Raw genomic sequence first — 26856 nt, 5'->3', positions numbered from 1 at the left:
CTGCTTCTCCTCCTCTTGTTCATCCCATTTCAGACCAGCCTTCTGGCTATTCCCACCCCTTTGTGGCTCTCTCTCTGCCTGGAATGCCTTCTTAGAGACTACTCTATCTAAAAAAGCTACCCCCCCCCCCCCCCCGTTGTATTACTCCGCTTTGTTTTTCTGCATGGTCTTTATCACTATGTGAAATTGAATAAGTATGTGTTTACCTGATTTTTATTTATTTCCACCAACAAAAGGTAAACTTCATGAGATCACAGTTCTTGTTTATTTCACTCACTGCTATTTCTTCCTAGGCAGAGAAGAATGACTGGCACAGGGTAGGTGTTCAATAAGTATTTACCAAAGAAATAAATATCTAGACTTTTGGTACAAGGTTGGTCATTTTTTGGTGCTGATTCAATTAATTGTTTTCTCTAGTAAAACATTCTTAGGCTACCGTTGACTATGGAATGGCATCTTACTAATTCGCTACTCTTCATGATTTCCCCTCTTCGGTTATTTTTCCTTCCCCTCTCCTGCAATCTCCCTCCTTCCTCACTGGACGAGGCATGGGGTTCTTTCCCACTATAGAGCACATCAAGAGTGGCTGGGAGTGGTGCAACAGGCAGCTCCTACTAAACTTTCCAAGGCAACATGAAATAATATAGCACTTGCAAACTCTTACTTTCAAAGACAGTAGAGAAAGGAGAGGGTTCCCTTTGCTTTGGTTTTTTGTGAAACTGGTTTCCCGAGCAGACCATTAACCATGATTCTAAGCTACTATTCAGGACAGGAAGGAGTCTAAGAAGGAAGCACAGAAACAGAGAGAGGCCATTAAAATGGAAAACAAGGCGGCTCTGGAGAAGCCAAGGACAGAAGGAACTCCCTAGGGAAGGAAGCTCCCTGGAGATGAGGGTGCCCGCACGTCTCTGTTCTAAGTCCCAACCACTTCAGGTGATACTTCCTCTAGTTTAACTTTCTAAGTTAGAGGACCATCAACCGTATTGTTTATCTGGAGTATATATAACACTTGGTGCTAAATCCATTTATTGCTATTTTCCTAAAAACATCTTTCAGTAGCCTTTTCAGGACAATGGGAATATATTTCTCCAAAACCATAATCCGAGCACTCTTTCCTCATTTTGTTAATTTGAAAAATGAAATAATGTATCAAGTATTCAAAATTAAATTTGGATCCCATGACCCCAGAGCTCGGGCAGAAGGCATCCCGTGTCCTCGCAAGGACTCCTGTGCTCTGGCTCCCAGGGCCTCTCGCGCCTCCTCTTCACTCCTGGGTTCCAGCACAGGGTCCTCCTCTGCTCCTTGTCCTCCAGGCTCACTCTTGCCTGGGGCCTTGGGACGGCTGCTTTTTCCACAGAGCCTGGTTCCTGCTCCACTTCTCAGGGAAAGCCTGGCTGTTCTAGATGAACCCTGCACCCACCTCCACCCCCACCATCAGTGCTCCATCCCTCAGAGGCACCCCTGCCTTATTTCTCCCTTAGGAGGATTTTGCAACCACAGGCCCATTTAGAGCCAGTTTGAACGGACCCCATCTCTTATCAACAAAGTGATGAAGGATTGTCTTTCAGAAAAACTACACAGTCACGAAGCCATAGCACATGTAAAACAAGAAATGGTGACCTGAAAGGACCTCGAACTAAAGATCCTCCTCTGCACAGAGCCCAAAGACTGGGACATGACCGGAACGTGAGTCAGGCTCTTATCAGAAGCGAATGGTCCCCCATTCAGGAAGATCCGGTGTTAATATTCCTTCCCCACCTCATCAAAAATGTTTAGAACCCCACCATAAATGTTTAGAACCCTGTCATAAATGTTTAAACCCCATCATAAATGTTTAGAACCCTGTCATAAATGTTTAAACCCCATCATAAATGTTTAGAACCCTGTCATAAATGTTTAACCCCATCATAAATGTTTAGAACCCTGTCATAAATGTTTAAACTTTTACCATAAATGCCTGAAGCCCACCAATCGGAGTCTGTCCTACCAGCATTTCCGCGTGCCAGCCTGTTCTCCTTAACTTCTGAAATTTCGCCCCAAATCCTTAATTGGGGAGATAGATCTGAGGGCACATGCCTCCTGTCTCCCTGCAGATGGATCTCACAGAATAAAAGCTGATTTCTCCCCCAAAGGCTGATGCCATAATTAATTGGCTTATTTATGTGCATTGAGCAGAGAACCCCAATTTTTTGCAGTAACAATTTCTCCCATTGTCACCTTTAATTAATGTAGTATATAATTTACTTATTTATATTGTTTACTGTCCATTCCCCCACCATCACATCCCACCAGAATCTAAGCTCCACTGGGCACGAATTTTGTCTGTTTTATTCAGTGTTGTTTTTGCGGTACCTAGAAGAGCGTACAGACTTGGTAGTACTTGATACCTACTTTTGTTGGACAAATCAGCATTATCAGATCGTGCAGCTATAGAACATTATGTGAGATGAGCTTTGGATTAACTCGGCTCATGTTATAAGCAAAGTGACATACAAGTCAATATTTTCCTTCCCTTATCATTAATTTATACTGTACGTTAGAAATCTTAGTATTCAGCACTGCTCTTTGTAATGGCCATGGTTATGGATGCAATTTAAAAGCTATATATTTTAGGGAAGCCACTGAATTTCCTTCCAGTGGAAGGTTCACTTTAAAAAAGGACCCAGAAAAAAGCTTTTTATTTGAAAATCGGGTGGATTGCTAAAGGGGTCATAACACATTTTAATTTTCCTGTGAGGAAACAATAAACTAGATGATGGGGCCTGAACAGAGGCTGTCCTGTCGCTCGGTTCTCAGAAGAGTCCTACTCCTGGTCCTGCCCCTGAACAGCCCAGTGCCTGCCCAGAATCCCTGGCCACACCCGCACACGGCTGTCCGCTTCTCCCTCACTTCTTTTTATCTCCCTTTCATGTGTTTTAAGTTACCAGAAGGTTCTTTCTTTCTTTTTAATAAATAGACTCTATTTTTTAGAGAAGCTTTAGGTTCATAGCAAAATTGAGCTGAAGGTACAGAGATTTCCCATATAGCCCCTGCCCCCATATGTGTGCAGCCTCCCCATTATCACATCCCCCACTGGAGTGGCACCTTTGTTACAACTGATGAACCTTCACAGACACAGCAACATCCCCCCAAATTCCCAGTTTCCATTAGGGTTCACTCTGGGTGTTGCACATTCTGCAGGTTTAGACAAACGTATAACGACGTGTGTGCATCATCACAGTATTGTACAGCGTAGTCCCACAGCCCTAAGGGCCTTTCTTTGTTACGTTTATTTTTCTCCTATAAAAGTAATGCATGCTGATGGTAGAAAAGCTGTAAAATGCCAAAAGAATATGATGAATCAAATAAAGCTAAAATTTTTCCTACCGCTAAAAATTACACGCACATACACACACACACAAATATATACGACCATACGCATTTGGAGAAACACAGTGTATATGTAGTTCTTTATAGAGTTTCACATCAGCAGGATTGCCCTGTATGTGAGACAGACTTTAGTCATGCAAAGCCATTGAACATTTCTCCTTGTTTCTTCCCTGAATACTGAAAGCAAAATAACAGGCTGTGCAAAATAATTGCACACACACCTCTATCCTCTTAGACAAAAAGCTTGTGCTTTTTGTGTCCCAGGTGAGAAGAAAAGAACAGAATAAGATCTTGAACGTGGAAATGTGCAATTGTCTTTCATTTGCTAGCCCCACGAAAGCACCAATTCTCCTGGTGTAATTGAAACGCCTCTTGGCAATACCTTGAGGGGGTCTCTGAGGCAGACGCAGGCTGCCTGTGCGTGCCCACGTGTGTGCATGAGTACGTGCATGCATGTGTGTCTCTCCGTGTGTTACAGGTTACAACTTTGAGAGCCTAAGGAAGTTCCACAGTGTTTTATTCCATGTTGTTTCATGGCATTTGTGCAATGAGCCCTCACACATCCCTGGTGCAACAGACTCTTAGCTTGTTTGTTCTGGAAGGCTTCCATTTGCCACGGAACCACAGACCTCAGTTACATGACTTTCATATTGTTGTGCAACTTCTGTGCTATTTCACGGGCTGTGTGTCAATGGGTGGTACCTTTTTTTTTGCGAAGAAGATTGTCCCTGAGCTAACATTCGTGCCAATCTTCCTCCGTTTTGTATGTGGGACACCTGCCAACCTGCCACAGCATGGCTTGATGAGTGGTGTGTAGGTCTGTGCCTGGGATCTGAACCGGTGAACCCTGGGCCGCCCAAGTGGAGTGCATGAACTTACCTACTACACCACCGGGCTGGCCCCAGGGTGGTGCTTTTATCTGTGACACAGGCCACAGGCTTGCTGGGATGACATGCGCTCTGCAAAGGGAATGGCTGATCTTAGAGAATCCATTTGCTTGGGGGAAGGTGACTTTGTGAGGTAGAATTCAATAAAAGCCACAACTCATCTCCAAGATGTAGCAACCAGAATAGTGCTTACCCCAAGGCAAGTTCATATCACAAACCCCTCTCCATTCATGTCTATCTCACCGCTGGAACAAGTCATCAAAGCTTTGACACTTGTCAGGTGCAGGTTTTAGTAAAGCAAACAATCAATGAGAAACAATCTTTGTACCCTTAGAAGTCAGAAAAACAACCTAAAATTTCTCTTACTATAAAACTAACAATTACTCTTTGTTGAATACATGGAAAATACAGAGAGACAAAAGAAGGAAACAAAAATCATGCATGATCCCACTACCCAGGGAGCCAAAACACCTTGAATATTGAGAAGTTATAATCCTCTCATTTGGCTCCATTCTGATATTGGCTAAAGGTGACCTTTCCAGCTCCACCTGGGCGTCCCCAACACTGAGAGAGACTGGTGAAAGGGCAAAGTGAAAATAGTTTGCTGCTTCACTCCTAGTGCAAGTGCAGAGAAACCCAGGAAAACAACAGGTGAGGGTAAGTTTGGACTCACTACGCTGTGTGATTTTATACTAAAGGACTACACTATTGATTTTTCACAATTAGATGCTTTAACTATATTTTTCATATTATAACTTTGGATCCATAAAAAAATAGTTCATTGTATATTTTGTAGTAAAAAAAAATGGAAATTATCTCCACACAGAAGAGTTTTTATTTATGAACCCAGGTTTTGTTTATGGTTCCACTGTGAGTAGGAAGCACTTTCTAGGATCATTTGTGGGACATTTATTTGCAAGTGATCAACAAAGAATAACTATTAGTCTGGTTTATGCAACAAACTGTAATTCTTTAATGTTCATTGATAATCAACAAATAAAATACACCTGTTTTCTTACTACCGTCATCAACCTGGGGACTTGTTTCCATAGACAATAATCGTGATCTTCATTAGAGGCTAATGTTGTCTTACTGAGTCGGTTGATGAATTTTGAATTCTAACTTTTACTCAAAGAGAATTATCGAATGTTAAATTATTTATGGGATTTTCATGCACAGTTGGTGGGAGGGTAAATTAGTACAGCCACTTTAGAAAACTATTCGGGGCAGAATCAGTTAAAGCTGAACATATGTACCCTGTGACAGAGCAGTTGTAGTTCTAGGTAAATACTTAAAAGAAAATACGTAATTCTGTGCACAAAAAGACATATAAGAACGTTTATAGGGGCTAGCCCCGTGGCCGAGTGGTTTAGTTTACCCATTCTGCTTCGGCGGCCCAGAGTTTGGCCAGTTGGAATCCTGGGCGCGGACAAGGTGCCGCTCGTCAGGCCATGCTGAGGCGGTGTCCCACATGCCACAACTAGAAGAATCCACAACTAAAAATACACAACTGTGGACTGGGGGCCTTTGGGGAGAAAAAGGAAAAATAAAATCTTAAAAAAAAAAAAGAATGTTTATAGCAGTATTGTTTGTAACAGTCCCAAACTAGAGATTATTTGTAATAGTTCAAAACTAAGTGTTCATTATCACTAGAGTTAGTACATAAATAAATTGCCCCTGACACACATGCTCACACACTGGAATATGCTATAGCAGTGGTTAGCAATCTTGTTCTGTAATGAGTTAGGCTTTGGGGATCATATGGCCTGTACTGCAGCTGCTCAGCTCTGCCAACGTAGTGTGAAAAGAGTCATAGACAATATCTAACTGAATGGGCTTGGCTATGTTCTAATAAATCTTTATTTACAAAAACAGGTGACAGGCCAGATTTAGTCATGAGTTGTAATTTGCTGATCTTTGCTCTACAGCAAAAGAAATTAAAAAAGAATGAACTATAGCTATGTGCAACAGCATGGATGAATCTCATAGACAATGTTGAGTTAAAGAAGGTAGACAGCAAAAAGAATATGCTCTTTGATTCCATTTACATGAATTTCAAAATTAAGGGGTGGTGTTAGAAGTCAGTGAGTCACCGGAATCTTCGGAGGGTAATATCTCAGAGGAGGTATAAGGGAAACTGTCTACACTCATCTGAGTGGTTTTGTATGGATATGTTAACTTTGTAAGAATTCACTGCGTTATACACTTAAAAATTGGATATTTATCAGAATTTAAGCTCTATTTCAATAAAAAGTAAGAAAATTTCTATTTAAACAAACGAATAGCTCAATAGACTTAGCAGAATTAGCAGTGCCAATAAATATGCAAGCTACAATTTCAGTGGTTGAGGGATATCAGGCTATTGATAAATATAAGCTTGGGAGCAGTTACATATATTAGTGTGTATTTACTAATGTTAAATACACTAATTGAAACTCATTCTTTTAAAGACGCTAACATTTGATACCAATCTTCTAATAAGCTTTCCCTACAGGAAAGTAAAGAAAATAGACATGCTCTGTTACATTGTTTATTGTTTTTTTAATCAGATACTTCTCTATTTTCAACAGGGGAAAATATTTTTATTTATTGTAATGTCCTAAAAGTTTACACAACTCTGTGTGTGCACATGTCTGAACTCTGACCCTGAACTTGTGGGGTCCAGGCAGGTGGTTTAGGCTCTGAGGAGTTACTTGACTCTCAAAGCTGCTTTCAACCTTAAAGTCGCATGAAAGCAAGGTTTGAAAGAACTAAGCCCCTTCAAATATTGAGAGATTAGCTTAAGACTCTGTGATGACCAGTTCCATATGTCCACTAAGTTACCCAAAACGTGATCACAGTAATTCACATACTGTTACCCAGAGTCCTCTCGACATTTCACTAGTGAACCACCTTGTAAACATGATCCATTTAAATGTTTTTTTTTTTTTGGTAAGGAATGTTCCCCCTGAGTTAACATCCACTGCCAATCTCCCTTTTTTGGTAGGAGAGTTGCCATCACAGCATGGCCACTAGCAGACGAGTGGTATGTGTTTGCACGCAAGAATTGAACCCGGGCCACCGAAGCAGAGTGTGCTCAACTTAACCACTAGGCCACCAGTGCTGGCCCTCACTTTTAATCTTTTGAAAAATCTCCATACTGCTTTCCACAGTGGCTGCACCAGTTTGCACTCCCACTAGCAGTATAGGAGGGCTCCCTTTTCTCCACGTCCTCTCTAATATTTGATATTCCTTGTCTTGTTAATTATAGCTATTCTGACAAGCATAGAGTGAAATCTCATTGTAGTTTTGATTTGCATTTCCCTAATAAATTAGTGAAGTTGAGCATCTTTTCATGTGCCTGTTGACCATCTGTACACCATATGATCCAGCTATCCCACTGCTGGGTATTTATCCAAAGAACTTAAAATCAACAATTCAAAGAGATTTATGCATCCCTATGTTCACTGCAGCATTACTCACAATAGCTAAGATGTGAAAGCAACCCAAGTGCCAATCAATGGATGAATGGATAAAGAATGTGTGGTATATATATAGAATGGAATACTACTCAGCCATAAAACAGACAAAATCATGCCATTTGTGACAACATGGATGGACCTTGAGGGTATTATGCTAAGTGAAATAAGCCAGACACAGATGGACAAACACCATATGATTTCACTCGTACATGGAAGATAAACAAATACATGGATAAGGAGAACAGATTAGAGGGCACCAGAGAGGAATGGGGCAGAGGGAGGGCAAGGGGGTAAACGGGCACAAAGGTACGGTGACGGATGAAAACTAGACTATTGGTGGTGAACATGATGCAGTCTGTTAAGAAATTGATATATAACAATGTACACCTGAAATTACACAATGTTATAAGCCAATAAGACCTCAATAAAATAATTAAGCAAACAAAAAAACAAACATGATCCATGAAAGAAGACTTTCTCTGATACAAAAGGTGAAATAGCAGACAGAATAAGATAACTTTTGCACAGACTGCCTAGTGGAATTAATTACTAACAAACCCATTCTATAAAAATGTAGTAATTCAGGAATGAGATACACTTTTCCTGAGAAATGCAGACAATGTATTTTTCAATTCAATATGTCCTTCCAAAATGTTCAATTAATTTTTCCAAATATTTGATTTTCTAAAAGAGGATGAAATATTAAAACGCATGCTTGATGTTGTAATATACATTTTAGAAAGCAGCTTGGCATGGTGTCTCTTTCATGGACTTACTATACGTACTGCAAAAATTCTCAGATTTTTAGTAAATGGTTATTACTGAACAGTGAAGACACTGTGTTCACCAACCCTATGCAATTCTACTTCCTATTAACACTTCTGGGATTATTCTCTTATATTTAGGAACATGAGGACCCGTTTGAAATGAAAATGAAACCTTCAATTTTCTACTGTGCCACATAGAACAAGAGCCCTCAGAATCCAGAATTCAGATAAAGATAAAATCTTATAATGTTGGTTATCTCAGTAAACTACAAATTGTACAATTTTTAAAATATTGACTGCAAATCAAATGTACCAAACTCATATGTGGTTGACTACCTTAAAGTAGGCAAAAGCAAATTCTTTGCATTTGTCTATTGTTACGTATAACCTACTTTTAGATTTGCCTTAAAGATCAGTAATTTTGATAGTGTCCAGGGTAGCTTCACATAAGTTGAAAATATGCATTAATCAGTCAGATGTGAAAGTTTTAGGCTTATGGAAACTAAGCTTTCTTTACCACCAGTTAGCTGTTTCTTTGGAAATGATCTCTTGGCAAGTTAATAAAGTAGCTTTTGGCGTTTAGACATGACAAAGAAATGCTATAGGTCAAAGAGAACAATTGATAGAATAGGAACAAATATTTATTTTTTCAATATTTTAAAATTATTTTTTCTGTATCTTTTATAATATACATAACTTTGTCTCATTCTTTGACAATTTCTACAGTTTTTGAATGTTTATAATCTATACATATTAAAAAACATTATATACTTATGGCTGGCCAGGCAGGTGGCTTGAGATTGACAGTTTGGGACTTCTGAAGCCATCATGAATAGCTAGCCTACACGAACAATTTGTCTGTTAAAAAGAAATAAATTTACAATGAAATACAATTATAATCTGTGTTCCTTCCAATAAAACGCCCAACATTGTTTTTGGGCAAAAAAGAAATGACATTGTCTCTGGAATTTTTTTGTAATGTTTGATGTACACGATGATTCCTGGGTGGACTCATCCTGAGAGCAAAGAGCCTTTGAACAAAATTCGTAAGAGGGGAAAAGGAGGCAGAGGAGCCGTGGCTGAGGAGGAAGAGGCAGGTCTGATGGGACAGGCCAGGCATGGGCTCAACTCAGGAGACGCTGGTGCTCCCAGAGCTCAAATGACTTAGCACCTTTGGTCTCCCTGACTGTTGGGAGGAGGAAGTGGAGGCATCCCCTTTAGGCCAAGAGAGGTCAGAAAAGAGCCTCCTTGAGGCACCATGAGGTCAGAGGAGAAGGTTAGGGGACAACACATAACCATACACTTTTCTTATACATTCATTAGGAATTATGTTTTGTGCTTCTTTGGAGTTTGAGGCCAATGCTGGGTGCTAGGGATACACAGACAAATAAGATGGAGAAGTACTCCCTTGGACTATGCAGGCTAGATGGGGAAATGGAGAAATAATTCAATATTCACAGTGTGAGAGGGGCTTGCGAATTAGGGTCAAAGAAGGCAGCCCCCTGCAGGTTTCCTCGGCTGGGCCCTGGAGGAGGAGGCAGCTAAAGAGAAAACGCGAGGGGAGGATGTTTGTGGACAGGGAGCACCCTCTTCTCTGAGATGTGTGTTTGGAACACAGTTTGTGTTTTACGTATTTTTTCTTACTAACGAATAGACACTGACATTTTAGCTCATAGATTCCAACCACAGAACTGCTTCCCACTAAGTTGTTTAGCTCTCTCGAGTCACTTCTTTCTTGCTTCCTACATTAATTTCACAGCTTTATCTACCTCTTTGTGATTGCCTCCACTACTCCTCTCCTTCGTCTTGAGAATAGCACGCTTTCTTCTTAAAAGGAAGGGAAGCAACCAGACGGAAATCCTGTCAATTTCCTCCCATCTCCACCCTGGCGGATGTGTTCTCCATCCTTCTTCCTCCTTGTCCACTGGCACCACCTTCTCTCAGTCGCCAGGGGAGGGGCTGGAGGCTCACAATTACCCCCTTTCTCTTCAGAAATATTCCACCACTTCCTCCACTTGCTCCTTCCTCTCTGCGCCAAAACATTCTCACATCTTTCCTGTCTGAAGAACTCCTTCCAGGCACCATCATACTATGCAAGGATTTCCTGATAGAGCAGCGCCTTCCTGGTTCTCTGCTGTTCGGCCCCCATGCCACCCTCCTGCCTCGGGCAGTCCTCTGGTGATTCTCTCGCTGACGGTGCCTTCAGGTTGTTAAGACCAGTGAATGCCTTCTAGGCTTGATCTCATTTGCCCTCAATGGTATTTTGCCTTTCCATCGCCACCTTCCTTCTGAAACTCTCTCCTGCTGGCTAAGATGATGCCGTCCTCTCTTGTTCTCCTTTGGTCTCTTTGCCCACTCATTCTCAATCTCCCACTTTTAGGCTTCTTTAGACTCCTCTGGAACCTGCCCGACCCTTCAGTATGATGCTTCCAAGCGTTCTAAGGTGCACCTCCATCTCCCTCCTCCCTTTTGCCTGGGCGATGTCATCACTGACATGTTGTCACCGTCACCTACTTGCAGGTCACTCTTCTGAGCTCCAGACTTCCTACTGTATCTGAGAGTCTCTTGGTAATCTCAAATTTACTGTGTTCAAAATTTAACTTCTCATTTTCCCCACTTGCAAGTCTTATTTTCTTATCCTCCCCATGGGAGGAGAGGGGAGGACAGGGGACAGCATCTTTCTCTATTCTCTATTTAACTGCGTTTCCTGCACTCAATCCATCATAACGTTCTATCACCCTCTCTCAAAGTCTCCTGAATCTTGCGCCTGTGTCCTCCCTGGCCTTGTCTCGGTTCAGACGGGACTCATCAGGTCTCTCCTGGTAATTGCAGGGGTGTCCTAAACTGGTTTCTCTTTCTCCGGTTTTGTTCACCTCCAGTGCGTTCTCTACCTTGACCAGGAAATCCACCTAAACTGTGCGTCTCGCCTTGTAGCCCCTCTGCTTAGGCATCCTGCAATGGTTCTTTGCCCCGTTATAAGGCCCTTTAGAAGCTGCCTCACCTTCCTCTCCACGCTCATTATCTTACCATCTCATTCCTCTTGTTCTTTCTCCAGGCAAAATGCCTTACAGTTTCTCTAATCGGTCACACTGAGCTTCCTGCACCTGCTGCTCCTCCTGCCTCGAAATGCCAATGGCCTTCCCAGTGGGCCGCCCCTCCAGCCTCCCAGGGCTGTCTGCTGCTTCTCTTTGGCCCTCTGCTCCTTACCTGCACTCGCACAGGCCTCTTCTTATCCCACACCACCCTGCGCCTCCCCATGGACCCTGGCCTGTCCTTATTATGGTTTACACGCTATATTGTCATTGTCTGTGCACTTGTCCGTGTCCCACTAGATTGGGAGCTTCTTGAAGGCAGAAACCAGAACTTCGATGTCTTTGCATCCCTACCCTGGCACACAATATGTACAGATAAGTGTTTGTTGACTGAACAAATTTTCTGAAGTGTAGCTTTGTGTGAAGGATGACAGATCTGATTTTCTCTGCCTTCAGACAGAAAATGAAGCTACTGCAAGACTAATGCTTCTATCACTTTTGGTTTGACAGCTTCAGTCCTGACGGTTGGCCTGTGCTTGCGTTGTTATCCTGCAGCTGGCTCTTATCTGAGCCCTGGTTCCCAGCTGCATTCAAACGTGTGATGTTTTGTTTTTGTGGAAATGTTGCAACATTCCACAGACAGCAACCGTGAAACCAGGAAACCTATTTTCCTCCTGCAAGACAATACTGACTTCCAAATAAAACATTTTAAAAGGCAGTAGGATAATGTAGAAAGTCTTTTAAATCATAAAGCTCAGGCTGAAGTAATTTTCTGTGTATTCCTATAAACATAGAGAAGACAAAATAATGGGGCTCCCCCTTTTTCTCAACACGATGTTCCATCTGCAGGAGAATAAAGTCTGTGGCAGTAGGGACTGTACTTTGCTCATTATTATATCAACTTTCAGAGTACCCCTAACAGAGGGTTGGGTATATGGAGAGCTCGAGAAATATTTGTTAATCACCTGATTGTTAGGATAGATTCTAATTGCCTATTTGTAGAGAACTAGGTATTTCTCATCCTGAAACCTAGAGTAATATGCTTGGGAAGCTGCCAGTTAGTTCCTGCAGGAGCTGACCCATCCCTTGGCTGACTTAGCAGATGGTTTTACATGCTATACAAACCAGTCTTTGAAACATCTGGGCCACGTCCTGCAGATGACTATGCTGTTCTCACAGATACATCAGCATCTGTCCATTCAGCAAATATTGAGTTCTTGTTAGGGGCTAGGTAGCTAGACACTGCTCCAGATGCTGGGCGCTCAGCAGTGAATAAAACTAAACCCTTGCTGTCATGATATTTACATTCCGTGTCTACGGGTGTGTGGTGGGGTGAGGCTGGAACACAGCGATGAATAAACAAATAAATATAAAATATATCATTTGGTGACAAGTCCAGTGAAAAGTAAAGCAAGGTAGGGCCCTGGGTGAGTGATGGGGACGATGCCACCACTGCCCTTTCCTGGGAATACCCAGGTTTCAATTTACTCTCTTTTGAGAGTTAGAAGATACCATCCACGAACATGCATATAGGAAGAGTGAATCGATGTATCCATGTGATATGAATGGAGTGCTTTGTAAGTGTAAATTAAGATTACTAAAGCATTTTCATCTTGATAAATCAAAGTTGAGCAACTTGAAAACTTTTGTCTTTAAACATAAGCCTTCGCTTTTAAAGTCAAGTGCACATGAAATAGTCCTTACAATAATCTTTCTTTAATAACCCACAAGATCGTATGCTTATTTCCAGATTGCAAACATGCACTTGAAAATATGTATTCACTTGAACCAAATGGAGATAATTGAATATTTGAATTATACCAAAGCTGTCAGTTTGCAGATAAAAATACTACTGATGTAAAATGAAATCCAAAGACTTAGAACAAATTAGTTATTATCATTAATAAAAGTAATACTTATATTTCTCATTTATAAACATTTATGGAATGTTTTAATATTTACGATGCTATGTGATCCTCAAGAAACCTAATAAGGTAGATAATAATGTTACTGTTATTCTTTATTATTCCATTTTAGGGAGGGGTAAACTGAGGTTTACAACCCTTAAGTGACTTGCCTGTGGCCACAGTGTTTGGAGCTGGTACCAGTCTTTAAAAGCTCTGCTTTTCCTACCACACGGCAGTGAACCACTGGGATACCAGATAATATTTTGCCTTAAAGCAGACTGTGTGTTAATTTTTAAGAAAAAGTTTATAGACCTGGAAATTGTTCACATACAAAAATCACAGGCCAATGCCAGTGATGAGCAAAATATTAATATAAAAAAACCCAATTTTATTAGATAACAAAGTTCCAGAAAGTAAAAAATTATCAATTTCCTCTAGTATAAAAGATGACAATACTGTTTTATTTCTTAAATAAAATATTTAATATTAAGGGGCAAAGATAAAATTAACATGCATTTAAAAAAAATCCAACCTAGGCTTCAGGTCATGAGGTTGAATGTACATTGAGTTAAAATTGTTTAATTTCGTAAGTATTGGGGAACGGCTGGACGTAATACACTCCAGTAGGAACTAGTTTATAAAGCATTCTAGAATACTGTGGAAGTACAGAAATACTCTCTAACTAAATGAAAGAGACCAGAACTCTCTTTCATCTGATACTTCCGTTCTTTTTAGAGCCCATGATAACAGTCCAACTGCCTACAATAAGGCCTCAATTTCCTCTCCAGTTCATCCTTTCATCACCCTTGGGCCCAGAGCTCTCACTGCCACCTACCGCGCTCCAGCACTCTCGTGTCTGGTTTCAAATGGCGTCCTGTATCCGCCCAGCATGCTCCGCTGTCTCGGCCTGTGCCTATCTGAAGCCACGCGTCTTCAGATCCCAGCCGGATGTACTTGCTCCATCTTTTCAAGTCCCAACACAGTTTATCTTTATTTCTTTTGTATCGTTTCTCTCTCAAGCTGGCGTTCCAGATTTTGGGGTTCAAAGCTCGAATCTGTTCCTGGATGTAAACTCTCTGAGGGCACGGGTCTTTGCATCCTGGGGTCTAGCACAGTACCTTGCAGATAGTGGGTGCTCAGTGCATATCTGTTGAGTAAATACTGGATGAACGCCTTTGAGGCACTGCAGAATTTGGAGGAATGTATTTAATGTTTTAAAAAATGGCCCTTACATTTGTATAATGTTTTGGCTTTTCAGTTGCTTTTCTAAACACTATTAATATCATCAATAAAAATTTATTATTTATTAGTCTGTTTATTGTTATTTATCATCAATTTGTTATTTTCAATTATTTATTATTATTATTGATGCATAAGCTATATTTAGGGTATCATAGCCAGCAACGTCTTCTCACAGAACATCTCATTCCATCACCGTAACAACCCTGGAGTAGGAAGGATGGATGTTTTTGTTTCTATTTTGCAGAAAAACTATAAATTGAAGCTTAAAAGACACAGTTAACTTTTCAGAGGTAGGAGTAGAAAGCAAGTTTCTTTATGCTCATGTTGAATGTTAATAAAATATTGATCTTATGGTATTCTATCGCTTTGGAAACTGGCAATCCCTTTAAACGATTTATAATAAACTTCAGCCAGAAATCTGACAATATGAACACCCCCTTCGAAGTCATGGCAGGTAAGAAAGTTCATACGTTACATTCAAATGGTATGACCTCAATCAGCACTAAAGGTCACATGGGAAACAAAAGCAGGGCCACTGGAAATTTCAATTGGAACAAAATAAACCTTGATAAAGAGGATGGAGAAATTGAGACAACAAAATATCATAAATTAAGGCTTATTGTTTAAAAGAACCTCACTTTAAGAATAAGAGGAAAGATGGAGTTGTAAGAGGTGTCAAGTTTGGTTGGGAATGTTTTTTGAAAGTTTCTTTTCCCAGGATTTATCATTTCAGTGAGTAAGGTCAGCGCATGAACTAAGAAGTGAATCAACGTTGATCATTTTATGTAGTTTCTTTAAATACTCTTGGCTCTTTGTACTCAACAGTTTCGTTATAATTGGAAAGTAAAATCCTTTGAGTAGCTCGCCATACTTTACACACCAATTGTGCAAGGATCGGTAATTCCTCTTCAGCTTCCTTTATCTTTTGGTATCAGTTCGTCACACCTAATTTACATAAAAGTCTTGCTGTACAGTCGCATACCCCTTGATAGACAGACAGTCCTCGACTTATGATGGTTCAGCTTGTGATTGTTCAACTTTACACTGGTGCGAAAGCCATACGCTTTCACTAGAAAGTGTACTTTGAATTTCGATCTTTTCCCAGACTAGTGTTATGGTGTACGATGTTCTCTCGTGGCCCTGGGCAGCAGCAGGGAGCCCCAGCTCCCAGTCAGCCAGACGATCAAGACGGTAAACAACTGACACACCGACAGCATTCTGTACCCATCCAAGCATTCTGTTTTCACTTTCAGTACAGGGTCTGATCAATTACATGAGCTAGTCAACATTTTATTATAAAATAGGCTTGTGTCAGATGACTTTGCCCAATTGTAGGCTCATGTAAGTGTCTGAGAACATTGAAGATTGGCCAGGCTAAGCTGGGATGTTTGGGAGTTTAGGTGTATTAAATGCATTTTCAATTTATAGTACTTTCAACTTACGACAGGTTTTTCGGGACATAAGCCCATTGTGAGTCGAGAGGCACCTGCAGCTATGTAAACTTACGGGGTCAGTTTGAGCTTGAGAGAAATCTTATGGCCAAATTTTAAAATGGAGGGAGATGAAGAGCTGGGAATTTTGAACATTTATCCTAACGGTGAAGGAAAGAAGAAAGCAACATTTATTACAATTTGGTGCTTAACCTGGCTGTCCACATTTGTCCTCTCTGAGGGAATTTTAAGGAATAAATAGTTAATACTCACTGCAGCCAGCTCTGCACTTCAGCCTTATTTACCCTCATATCCAATATGAACTATTTCCCTGAACCCAGAAATGATTCCCCGTAAGATGCATACATGACAGTAATCTGCTCCCACTTAAAACTGCGTTGAATTCGGTGCCTCAGAGTAACTCAAGGTGAATTTTACACTTCTGTCTCATTTAATGTAATGCGCCAGAAGCATGGCTGTGGTGAGGAAGGCTTATTCACGGAAGTCGTGAGGTAGACAAAAAGCGCAAAAATTGTATTTTTCACAACGATCTGGGGGCACACCCGCGGGAGAGGAGAAAGCTGCAGACGACGTCCCTAGCTAGTAACCTTCTTCCTGATTCCATCTCGATTGTGCTGAAACCAGAGCACAGCTGGGGTCCAGGCAGGCACCCCAGACCTGGGAGTGACACCCAGACCACGACGCAAGAGCTTGACAGTTTAAACCTATGGATGTCTCTGGTTGGCCTCCATTTGAGATCTTAATATTGGGGTGGCAGAAAAATCGGGGGGGAGTTTCGGAAATGCAGACTTTGTATATTGGGTTTTCTTGTTTAGAAATTTTGATTTATTGAACGTTATAAAATTACCTCCAAAAATACAAGCTACATTTATGATTGGCAACATTTAGAAAACTTATTAGTCCCTGATACGGGGGTCTCCTTATCCTTTACTGCTGGAGATAAAAGTTCCCTCAAGAAATGCCCAAGAAGACATAAGGTCCCATCACAGGTTTTTCTCAAAGGAAGAAACTACCTAATGAATACCTCAGACTACGGTGAGGCGGGCTTTGCTGTTGTCGTTGTGTTAATATAGATGCCCTTTCTTGATGAAATACAAGACGTGGTCTCAGTTTTAGTGAGTTCCATGTTCGTAACTTGATTTTCTCTTGTTTTAAGGGAATAAGCCATTCACCTTTGCTTCATGTCATCTTGTACAATATTGCTGTGAAATGGCAGCCTTAGCGTTGGGGCGGATACATGCTAAGGGCAGGTCGCTCTGTGTGTACTGATATGCATAATTATTTTATTTTGGTATTCCCTTTCATCCAAGATTTCAAAAGACTTTGTAAACATTTCAATTAAATTTTGTAGCAATTGTCTTAAAAGGATAAATAGGAAAAAGTCAAAGCCTTCTTAGATGTAAGCTCCTTGAAGGCACAGACAATTTTCACTATATAAGGAACTCAGACTTACTAGATAGAGTATTATCCTTGACATTTAATAAACATTTAACCCGTATTTTAAAGGTAAAATGTACAATTGCTCTTCACATTGCATCTTTACTTTTTCTATTTCCTCAAACTAATACAAATGTCTTCTCATGGTTCCCTTGTATTATTTATTTCTATATTACTAAGAAAATAGAAATCTTATAAACTAATGAAATCTGCAAGCCTAGTAATATACTGCCATTGCCAAGGTGTCTATATTTTGAAAGAGAAGCCATGTCTTGATTTACTTAGAATAAGTGATCTAATTATGTAAGGTGTTCAGGATGGACTTCACCTGTCACATATGTAAGTGCTCAATTAATTGTAATTATATGACAGTAGTAGTAATATAAAAACTGATTTATATAGACATATTTCTAATTTTATAATTTGGCACAATCTGGCAGATTCATTGGGGGCACAACATTTGGCGGCCAGGAATGTCTTCTGGTGGCTATACAAACCATACCATGTGATCTAGAAGAGATGGAAAGATGATTGATCTTGCTTTAAGTGAAGTCAAGTCCACAGGCAGTAGATAGACTATTGCTGTCCTTGTCCTAGCTACAAGTAATCAAGCAATGCACATGAGAGCCAGGACAAGGGAAAATTCAGTCAAACTGGATGACGTGCTCATGTGCTTAAAGTCAGCGTGAGTTAAAAATTGACTCAAGTTACCAGATCAGGTTGAAGCTATAATCAAATAATACTTTAGCTGTGTTAAGTTACCCACAGTATCTGAATATTTGCCTCAATTTTCTTATCTGTATAATGAGGATAATAATAAGCACCAACTTCATCTTGTTATTGTGAATTAGACGAATTAATTGACTAATAGCTCTGACACGGTGGGGAGGGTTTTCCTCAAGTGCAAGGTTGGGACATAGGGCTGAATAAAGGAATTTTTTTCTGCTTCCTTCTCTATCCATCTTCGTATCTAGCTTGTACTCTGAACTATTAGCATTTTTGAGGCATTTTCACGGTTAAGGGAAAGGAATACTGAATATTTGAAATAGGTGTACAGATGCTATGCTATGTTCATTGTTCATGTGCTTCCAAGTTAAATACTCATTTTCCAATGGATACGTTACTACACAGCTGCCATCTTAACTAAAATAAAAATATGTAATCACTGTAACAGAGAGGTTTAAAACCCTAGTACAAGAAAATAAGAAAGATCAGAAGGCTAGGAAAATATGGTCTGTTTTTGTCTGGGTATTTTTTTTGTTTTTTGCTGTGTTTTTAAGTTACGAGCAGCCTTTGATTATTTGTTATCCTATTGTTCTGAATTATAAATTGCCAACGCCTTCCCCTGCCTCTGCGTATTTTGCTGTCTGCTTCTGAGTCATCTCACAAATCACCCAGGCTGCCAACATATGGGGTAGTCGGAGAAAATGGGAAGAGGCTAAAACGAGTCATTTTGTTCTTTGCTGATGAGTATGGTTCCAGGTTGAAACGGACAGAGTGAAAGGCAAATTTAAGGATTATTTTTATTTATCCACGCTACTGTTTTGTTCTATCGTTATATTTAACTGAAAGTTCATTGGCTATCATAGTTTAGTGGCTTAAAGAAGAGCTAAACACCAGACTGAAAATTCTGCAGTTTAGAAACTTTCGTTTCAAGATTTGGACCATTTCTCACTTTGAGGTTAAGCGCATCACATATTCTCTGTACTAGTTTTCCAACCTATAACATGAGAAAAGTAACTTCAACTTCATTTCTTGACACAATACTATATATTAAAGAGTTTGCGACATTACAATGTTGCAATTTTATGACAAATGCAGTGTTGGTAGTCGCTGTGCTGCCTTCAGATGAGTTCAAATGTCTATTTCTCCCAGGCATTGTAAGCAAGGGCTTGGTGCTGTGATGTAAATTCTTAATAGTTTACTTACCCAGCTTATCATCTCTAGTTGAGGAGTCACAATGCGATTCTTACTCTTATCACAGTTGCCTGAATACAAAGCACCCAATTCTATGCTATGCAGATGATCCCAGAAAAATTTTGAAAGACTCAGAATCACGGGTCCTGACTTATTGACAGTTATCTAAAATCAAAACCTGCTTTTATCATCAAGTGTTCCACATATAAATGCATTATAGCTGCTTATAAATCTATAAAAGAGCCTGTAAGCCTCTGCAATACGGAACAAGAGACAGCAAGGCAACAGAACCACAGTAAGTCCACATGACATCAAAACACTTAATATATCTAAAATGAGAAGCTTGCTTACCTAGCATGCAAACACATTTGACATTCTGTTCAGGGTTTTCAAACAAGATTTCGCCACACCTCTGAAAGAAAAAGAAAGCCGTAGTTATTTTAAGATTTCATATCAGGATTCCCAAGGCAACATATGCACACCTAGGCAACCTCACATCACGATGTCATTTTTCTACTCTCAAGTTTCCCTTGGCTCCTGAGTCTGGGGACAGGGAGCAGAGACTTGCCTGGCAGTAATGTACTTGAGAAGCAAGTTGGGCTAGATTGCCCTGCATGCCTCGTGGACCTGCCCAGAGCTGATTCTGGGCGCTCCCGTGACAAGTCACGGCCAGAGATACAGCCAGCCTCTAATGGGTTCTATTTCAGTGAAAGACATGCAATCTATTAGATCTAATAATCAGAGATTAATCACTCTCAAAATTGGTCCTTATACAGCACCCAAATAACTCTAAATTACCCACTCTGTAATCAAGCACAGACATTACCAAGCACAAAGGTACATGGCCTATACTTAACTCTCTGAACTTGGGGAAAAAACAAATAAGAAATGATGAAAAAGTGGTACTCAGAATGCTTTCCCACAGACTCCACTCAGAATGCTGAACCCACAGACTCATGGAAGTATCAACTTTCTTCTCTATATCTCAGTTTTAACTTGCTTGTTAAAACTTGTGTGCAAGGCAAACTCCAGAGATATAATCAGTCATTTAAGAGTAGATCACATTTATGTATATGATTGATAAATGGTTAGTACCTGGATATGTAAAGAAATACTCCAAATCAATAAGAAAATAACAAATAATCCAATAGAAAAATGGATAAAGGACGTAAACAAGCTATTCATGGAAGAGGCAATCTGCATGGTCAATAAACACAGAGAATATACTCAAGCATGCTAATAACCAGGACCAGCAAATTAAAGATAAAGTGAAGCCTATTTTGAACTCATTGGTGTGGCAAAACTTAGAAGTCTGGCAATAACAAGTGCTATCAAGAATGTAGAGAAGTGAATATGCTCACACACTGTGGATTGCAGTATAAAATGATAGAACCATTTTGGAGAAAAATTGGCAAAGTCTTACTCGATTTCTACTTGCTACTTAGCAGATTTCTACCTTAGTAAGTTGAAATGTGCATGCCCTACGACATAGAAAGTCACCTTCCAGACCGTAACTAGAGACATTTTCCCCAACGACTTCAACGTCCAGCTAAGAAACAGATAAGTAATGTTATTCACACATTAGAATACTACATGGCAGTTAAAATGAATGAATTAGTGCCACATGTACTGTAAAAACATATTATACGTATATGATATGCGCATATAAATATATAATATTCAAATTGTGTAATGTTCAAATCATATAAAATACTATTTTCAAATCATATTATATATAACATTTAAGTCATATAAAAGTACAACGTTAAGCAAAAAAACTATCTCCACTCTATGAAGTTGCAAATAGCTAAAGGTAGTATATGTTGTTTATGGATACATTAATTCACAGAAAAAGCATAAAAACATCAATGAGTAATGAACATCAAATTCAGGGTAGGGCGAAGATATACAGAGTAATGAAATGGTGGAGGATGTACAGAGGTTATCAACTCTTTCTGTAATGATTTGTTCCTTAACTTATTCTCTAAACTGCTTTTTATGCTTGAAATATTTCATAAGAAAGAACTGCCCCCGTAATCGACACTCTGAATATGAAAACGGCCCTCTGCATGCTGCTTCTCCGCACCTGGCTCCCTGGGCTCACAGAGGCCGTTGAGCATCAGATTGGACTGCCTTCCCCAATACCTTGTTTTCGCCACTTATTTCTCATACTCAAAAAGATTGAGCACATGCCACACCTGCCCATTTTCCTCTTTCACTGTTTGCAACGTGGTTAATTCTACTCCTGTCTGTCTTTATCGTACCTGCGCTTAATATGTTATAAGACAAAGTAATTTCTGGGGGAAAAAATATTCCTGGATGGGAGAATTCACGTTCCACACACCTCCTGATGAAATCCTCTGGTACAAAGAGGGGCAGAGGGGAAAGGATGACTCATTACATCCACATCAACCCATTTTCTGTGAGGACCTGCATTGTGCACAAAGAGATGGACAGTTGGCTCAGGGGCAAGAAAAGGAAGCAAGCCGCTTTGATGAGTCAAGAGAAGGACCGGAGGCGGGAGATGAGGTGTGCCTGAGGGTTGTAAGAGGGCATTGAATCCGAGGGGGACAGTCTATATCGTGCGCTCTTTTCTTGGCTGCTCTGCTGACCTAACATCAGGAGGAATTTATCCTGCTATCTAATCTCTTCACGCTTCACTTCTTTGTAAGTAATGTCGGATGCTGACATATGCCACAAAGTCAGATCAGAGAGCAAATGGGAGAGTTAACGACCCGTGCAATCTGACCTGACTATCTGTTCCTGTTCTGCTTGTCTTTTGGCTGAGGTTAAACCCTTTCCAATCGCTAGGATCCATTTCCTGCTTCTTAAAGTGGTATTTTTTATGACCTGAAAGAGTTAATAATTATTTTTAAATTAAAGATCAGAGGTTTCTGAAGTGTTTTCAACTTCTTGGCAAAACAAATTGCTAGGAAGCTCAATCAACCCACACTCTGGGTTCTACAGGGAGGTGATTCTGGAGTCCAGCCTCATGTGTATGCCGGGATGGGCGAGCTTTCCTGCTTTGCAGCCGATGGCGGGTGGAGGTTGCATAACTTCCAGGGCTACCCAAGTCCAAGGGCAGCCTCATGTACACCCCTCAAGACACAGAAGGCTCTGGGTGGGGGTGAAGCTGTGGGGGTCTTGCTCTCTTTCCTGGACAAGAACAAATCCAGGAGAAGTTTCTGAAACTCCTGTGAAACCTGTGTACGTTAGCAGTCCTGGGCTGCCTGGGCTCACTGACCACACAGGCTAATGACAGAGCAGCAAGGGTGGGCATGGTGACCCTTCCAATGACCACGAGGCAGTTGTCCTCCTCCTTTTCATCTCCCTGGCCATCTGGGAAACGGCTGAGGCACCTCTAACTAATTCTTTAACTGCCCTGCTTTGTAAAGGCACCTGATTTTAAAGCAAGGCTCAGAAGGGAATCTGATTGTTCTCAGGACTTGAAAGAAACCAGATCCTTTCCATGCTTTTTCTCATTGATGCCAGTGTTTACAGGGCCTTTGCTGCCGGGCTCCTGCGTGCTGTGCAACCCAGGGTGATGACCCAGTTTAGGGGATTAATTGGCTAAGTCACGAGGTCCGAGTCTCAAAAAGCTGCAGGATCTGCCATGGGGGAAGGTCTCGGGCCCCGTTGGATTCTTCGGAGCTGCAGCCCTCCTCCCTTGCTGCTCTACCTGGCCTTGGATGCTGGGATTCCCCCTCCCAATGCCCTGCTGCTGGGTGACCCTGACTGGGATCCAGTTCTGATCACCAGGCTCTGCCTAATTCTCAAAATTCCATCTCTCCATGGGATCTCCATCTTTGTTTTATTTTTTGTGCCTGAAATACTGAGACCAACTTGCATTGTTTGTGTCCATCTCTCCCAGCCAGCACTGCCCCCAAATAATAGGGCGTAGTTATTGAGATCCCCACCCAAGAGGCTGGAGCCGGGTTGGCAACAGAGAGATCCTGCTGGCACATCTTTCCCTCCCATTGCACATAGGCTATGCTGCACAGGAGCCCATGAGTGTGATGCCTGCTGCTCTCATAGACCAGGAAGAATCAAGCCACTTTCATTGCTAGTGTTCCTAACATGCCTCGTTGTTGTCACACTGGTGCCTTACATGTACCAGACCCTTAATAAAGACTTGTACACTCGCTAACACTGATTTAGCCTGTACCAAGTGCTGAACATTGTTCTAAGTGCTGTATGTCTACCATCTCATATCCTCTCATCATAGTCTTTTAAGAGAGTAAAAATTGAGGCTCAGAGAGTACCACTCACTATAGAATACTCCCCTCCAATGAGTCAGAGATGAAGGCTGATAGTGTACCCGATGCTTGACCAGTATATACTGATTTCTGAAGACTGTTGGCCGCCTCATTATCTTGGCCAAGTAGACTATGTCTATTTACATCCCCTTCTCTCGTTCATTAGCCACTGGTTGTCTGCGAGAGGTGCCACCTGTTAGAGCACAGGCCTTGCGTTAGACCAACCCAACTTCAGATCCTGTTGCTGCCTCCATGGACCTACGATGCTATCCTGGGCAGTTTATTTGGTTTTGCCAAACTTGCTCTCTCATTTGTAAGTAAGGTAATATTATCTACACCATAGTATTGGTGCTGAACCAAAGTGGGTTCCCTCCTGGGGAGTTAAATCAGACTCTCCACCAGAAGCAGTTGTCTCACAAAGTAAAGTGTATTTGCGGCAAATAGGAGACCATGCGGAATGATTTCCAGAGTCATGGTGTCCTCAAACAAAGGGAAGCAGGGACATTTATTTGGGATGGGGAATGAATATTCAGAAGGGAGAGGTGGGAATTCTCTTGCGCAGCCTCAGTTGGAAAACATGCTTCCACACACACTGCAGGTGATGGTAACAAGGCCTAAGCTCCTCCTGGAGAGATCTCAGCATTAAAAATAAGGCAAAGGTCACAGGCACAGCTCTCGTGGGGAGGCCTGGTCTGGTTCAGGGTGGTTGGTGATGGCATCTCCTTAACATAACAAAAGGAAAAAGAATAATTTGAACAACAGTTAAAATATCCAACCCACACTTGAGTTCCTCTGGGTAACTAGTTGATGATAGTATCATTGCAAATTTAGTTTTTAATTCATTATGAACAAGAATGTACTGATTTAAATTACTGTAGATGAGATTGCAATACAAAAATATGAATTAATAAATATAACATTTATTAAAATTCTACTTTAATTCTCATATTATTATTTAGGACTAAAAATGAAAAATACTTTTAATTTTAAAAGAAATACTTTTAACTTGAATATTTCACAAGTTCGTTGCTAATCCTTATTTATTAAGAATTTTTAATATCCAATCTAAAATTTGGTTTTTAATCAGGAAGAACAAGATGGATGTCATAAAATACCACATCTATCTTAGCATTTTTAATTAAAAATATTTAATTTCCATTAGCTAAATCATACATTCCAGCAAAATGTGCAATAAAATATATTTCCCTTAAGTGAACTGTATTTTTAAATTACTTTCATCATAAAATTAGTTGTAAAAAATTGATATTTAGGTATAATTTTAAAAGTCACACAAAAGTATTCAGCAAACTTGATTCTCCTAAGAGAAAATTATATCTGAAATGACAATAATATTCAGATAATAGTATCTGCTTTACTCAAAAGAAGGAAGAAATATTAAAGACAGTGAAAAGTTCACACACTGTTCGGTTGGCAGCACTTCCAGCTTTCTTAAACCAGTTGATGGTTTCCTGCTTCAAATAAGCTTTTGCAACTCTCTTTATTTTTCCAAATATTTGCTGTCACTTGAATGTATTAGTTTCTCAGCAGGTCTCCAGCAGCTAATCTTTTTAGGACAAGTGTCTTGATGTCCTTGAATGGGAAAAAACATTAGCAAATAAAACTCAAAACAGAAATCCTTGTTGCCTGGAGGTTTGCCCAGTGTCAACTGAGACAACAAGTGTTTTCTGCAAGTAGGTAACGTTAAATGGTATCAGCAAATAATTAATAAGCTGTGGTTCTTTATTTCCTTTCCATTCCTATAGCTTATTTTTTTTTAAGCAGAAAGGAAATTAATGCATGTATTTAGGTGCTTATAAAATCATGAGGGGGCAGGCTATGGACTGAGCCTCTAAGAATAACTCTCAGATAAAAATGCTGAAGTGGCTTATGAGGGGAGCTGGTGGTGGGCCACCACTGGGAAGGTGGAGAAGCAAGAGGCATCACTGGAATTGTTGACTTCAAGCACACACCACCATGGCAGTGATCCTGAGATCAAAAGCTACTGGCACAACTGGCTTTCCATACCCATGGAGCTATAGACTGAATGTTGGATGCTACTGCAGAAATCCAGAAACACCTGACATCTCCATGGCTATACCTAATAGATCATTAAACAAAGCAAAACAAAAGGAGCCCCTGACATACGATTAGACTTATTTTGGGGGGAAAAAAATATCAAAACTGAGTTTCCTAAGTCAAAGATGTGCTAACCGTGGTCACTGGTGGAACGTGAAGCATGTCTCATCTGTCCAGGAGCAACAGAGACAATGCGGGTGGGTGAGGGCTCAGCACAGCCTGCCCTCTCCTTGTCCTCGCCCCATCTCTAAGTGTGTGATTCTGTAAGTTTGCCGTACAGCGTTCTCTAGTGAGGTTTTCAGTAAACAAGGTGAATGCCTGTTTGCTGATGCATCTGTTTTATTTGATTACTCCTGAACCCCCAAGTGTCTAGCACAATGACTAATGCATGATGGGCACTCCCAATGTTAATTGAGTGAGTGAATAATTCTCCACTGCAATTCTGTGGGGTGTACTTGAGATTCGAGACTATCTGGGGTAGCATGAGAAGAAATTTTTTATGGAGATTTAAACATAAACACCAGTAAGCGCTGCCCTTAGATGCAGCCACATGATGTGGAGCTGTAGTGGGCTGATGAAGGGGAAACCTGGCACGGAGGAGACATTTCAAAACATCTGAGTCACTTCCCATCTCACATTTTCCCCCAACAAAGAACTGAATGGCACTGATCAAAGGCAGACCCCCAGAAGACAGGCCTCCTGGAGAGAAGATGGTTTAGATCTGTAGGTCATAAAGAGACAGCTTCTGTTGAGAGATTGATCTCCCCGAAGTCTAGAGGGTCTGGAAGCTTGGAGCTCCATTAACATCTGTCAGATGAGTGACTGAATGAACGAACACCCAAAAAGAATCACTGTTGAGTGCTCACTCTGTGCAGGCAGAGTACTGTGAGTGTGGATACAAAATCAAATGAGATTAGGCTGGGGCCTGACTGCAGGAAGTTGCTGGCCTAGTCTATAGTCAGAACACAGAAGGCTATGAGCACCCTCAGTGGGGGGTACCCCATGCTGCCTGGGGTTAACAAAGGAAGGTCCCCAAAGGCGATGACCACAGGCC

General features: G+C 40.8%; 1 protein-coding gene across 2 annotated transcripts in view; it reads right to left on the bottom strand.

Moving 5' to 3' along the window:
* PDE7B (phosphodiesterase 7B) overlaps positions 1-26856 on the bottom strand; it is a 294049-nt gene that overhangs the window by 185573 nt on the left and 81620 nt on the right. For both annotated transcript variants that reach the window (XM_005596942.4, XM_070225499.1), the window contains exon 2: positions 19822-19882. In XM_005596942.4, the coding sequence (XP_005596999.1) occupies positions 19822-19882 (61 nt within the window). The remainder of the gene's footprint in view (positions 1-19821; positions 19883-26856) is intronic.

The sequence above is a fragment of the Equus caballus genome, chromosome 10 (assembly GCF_041296265.1).
Source record: "Equus caballus isolate H_3958 breed thoroughbred chromosome 10, TB-T2T, whole genome shotgun sequence".
In the NCBI taxonomy this organism is placed as follows: Eukaryota; Metazoa; Chordata; class Mammalia; order Perissodactyla; family Equidae; genus Equus; species Equus caballus.
Note: the sequence above shows the minus strand (reverse complement) of the source record. Positions and strands in the feature narration are given on the sequence as shown.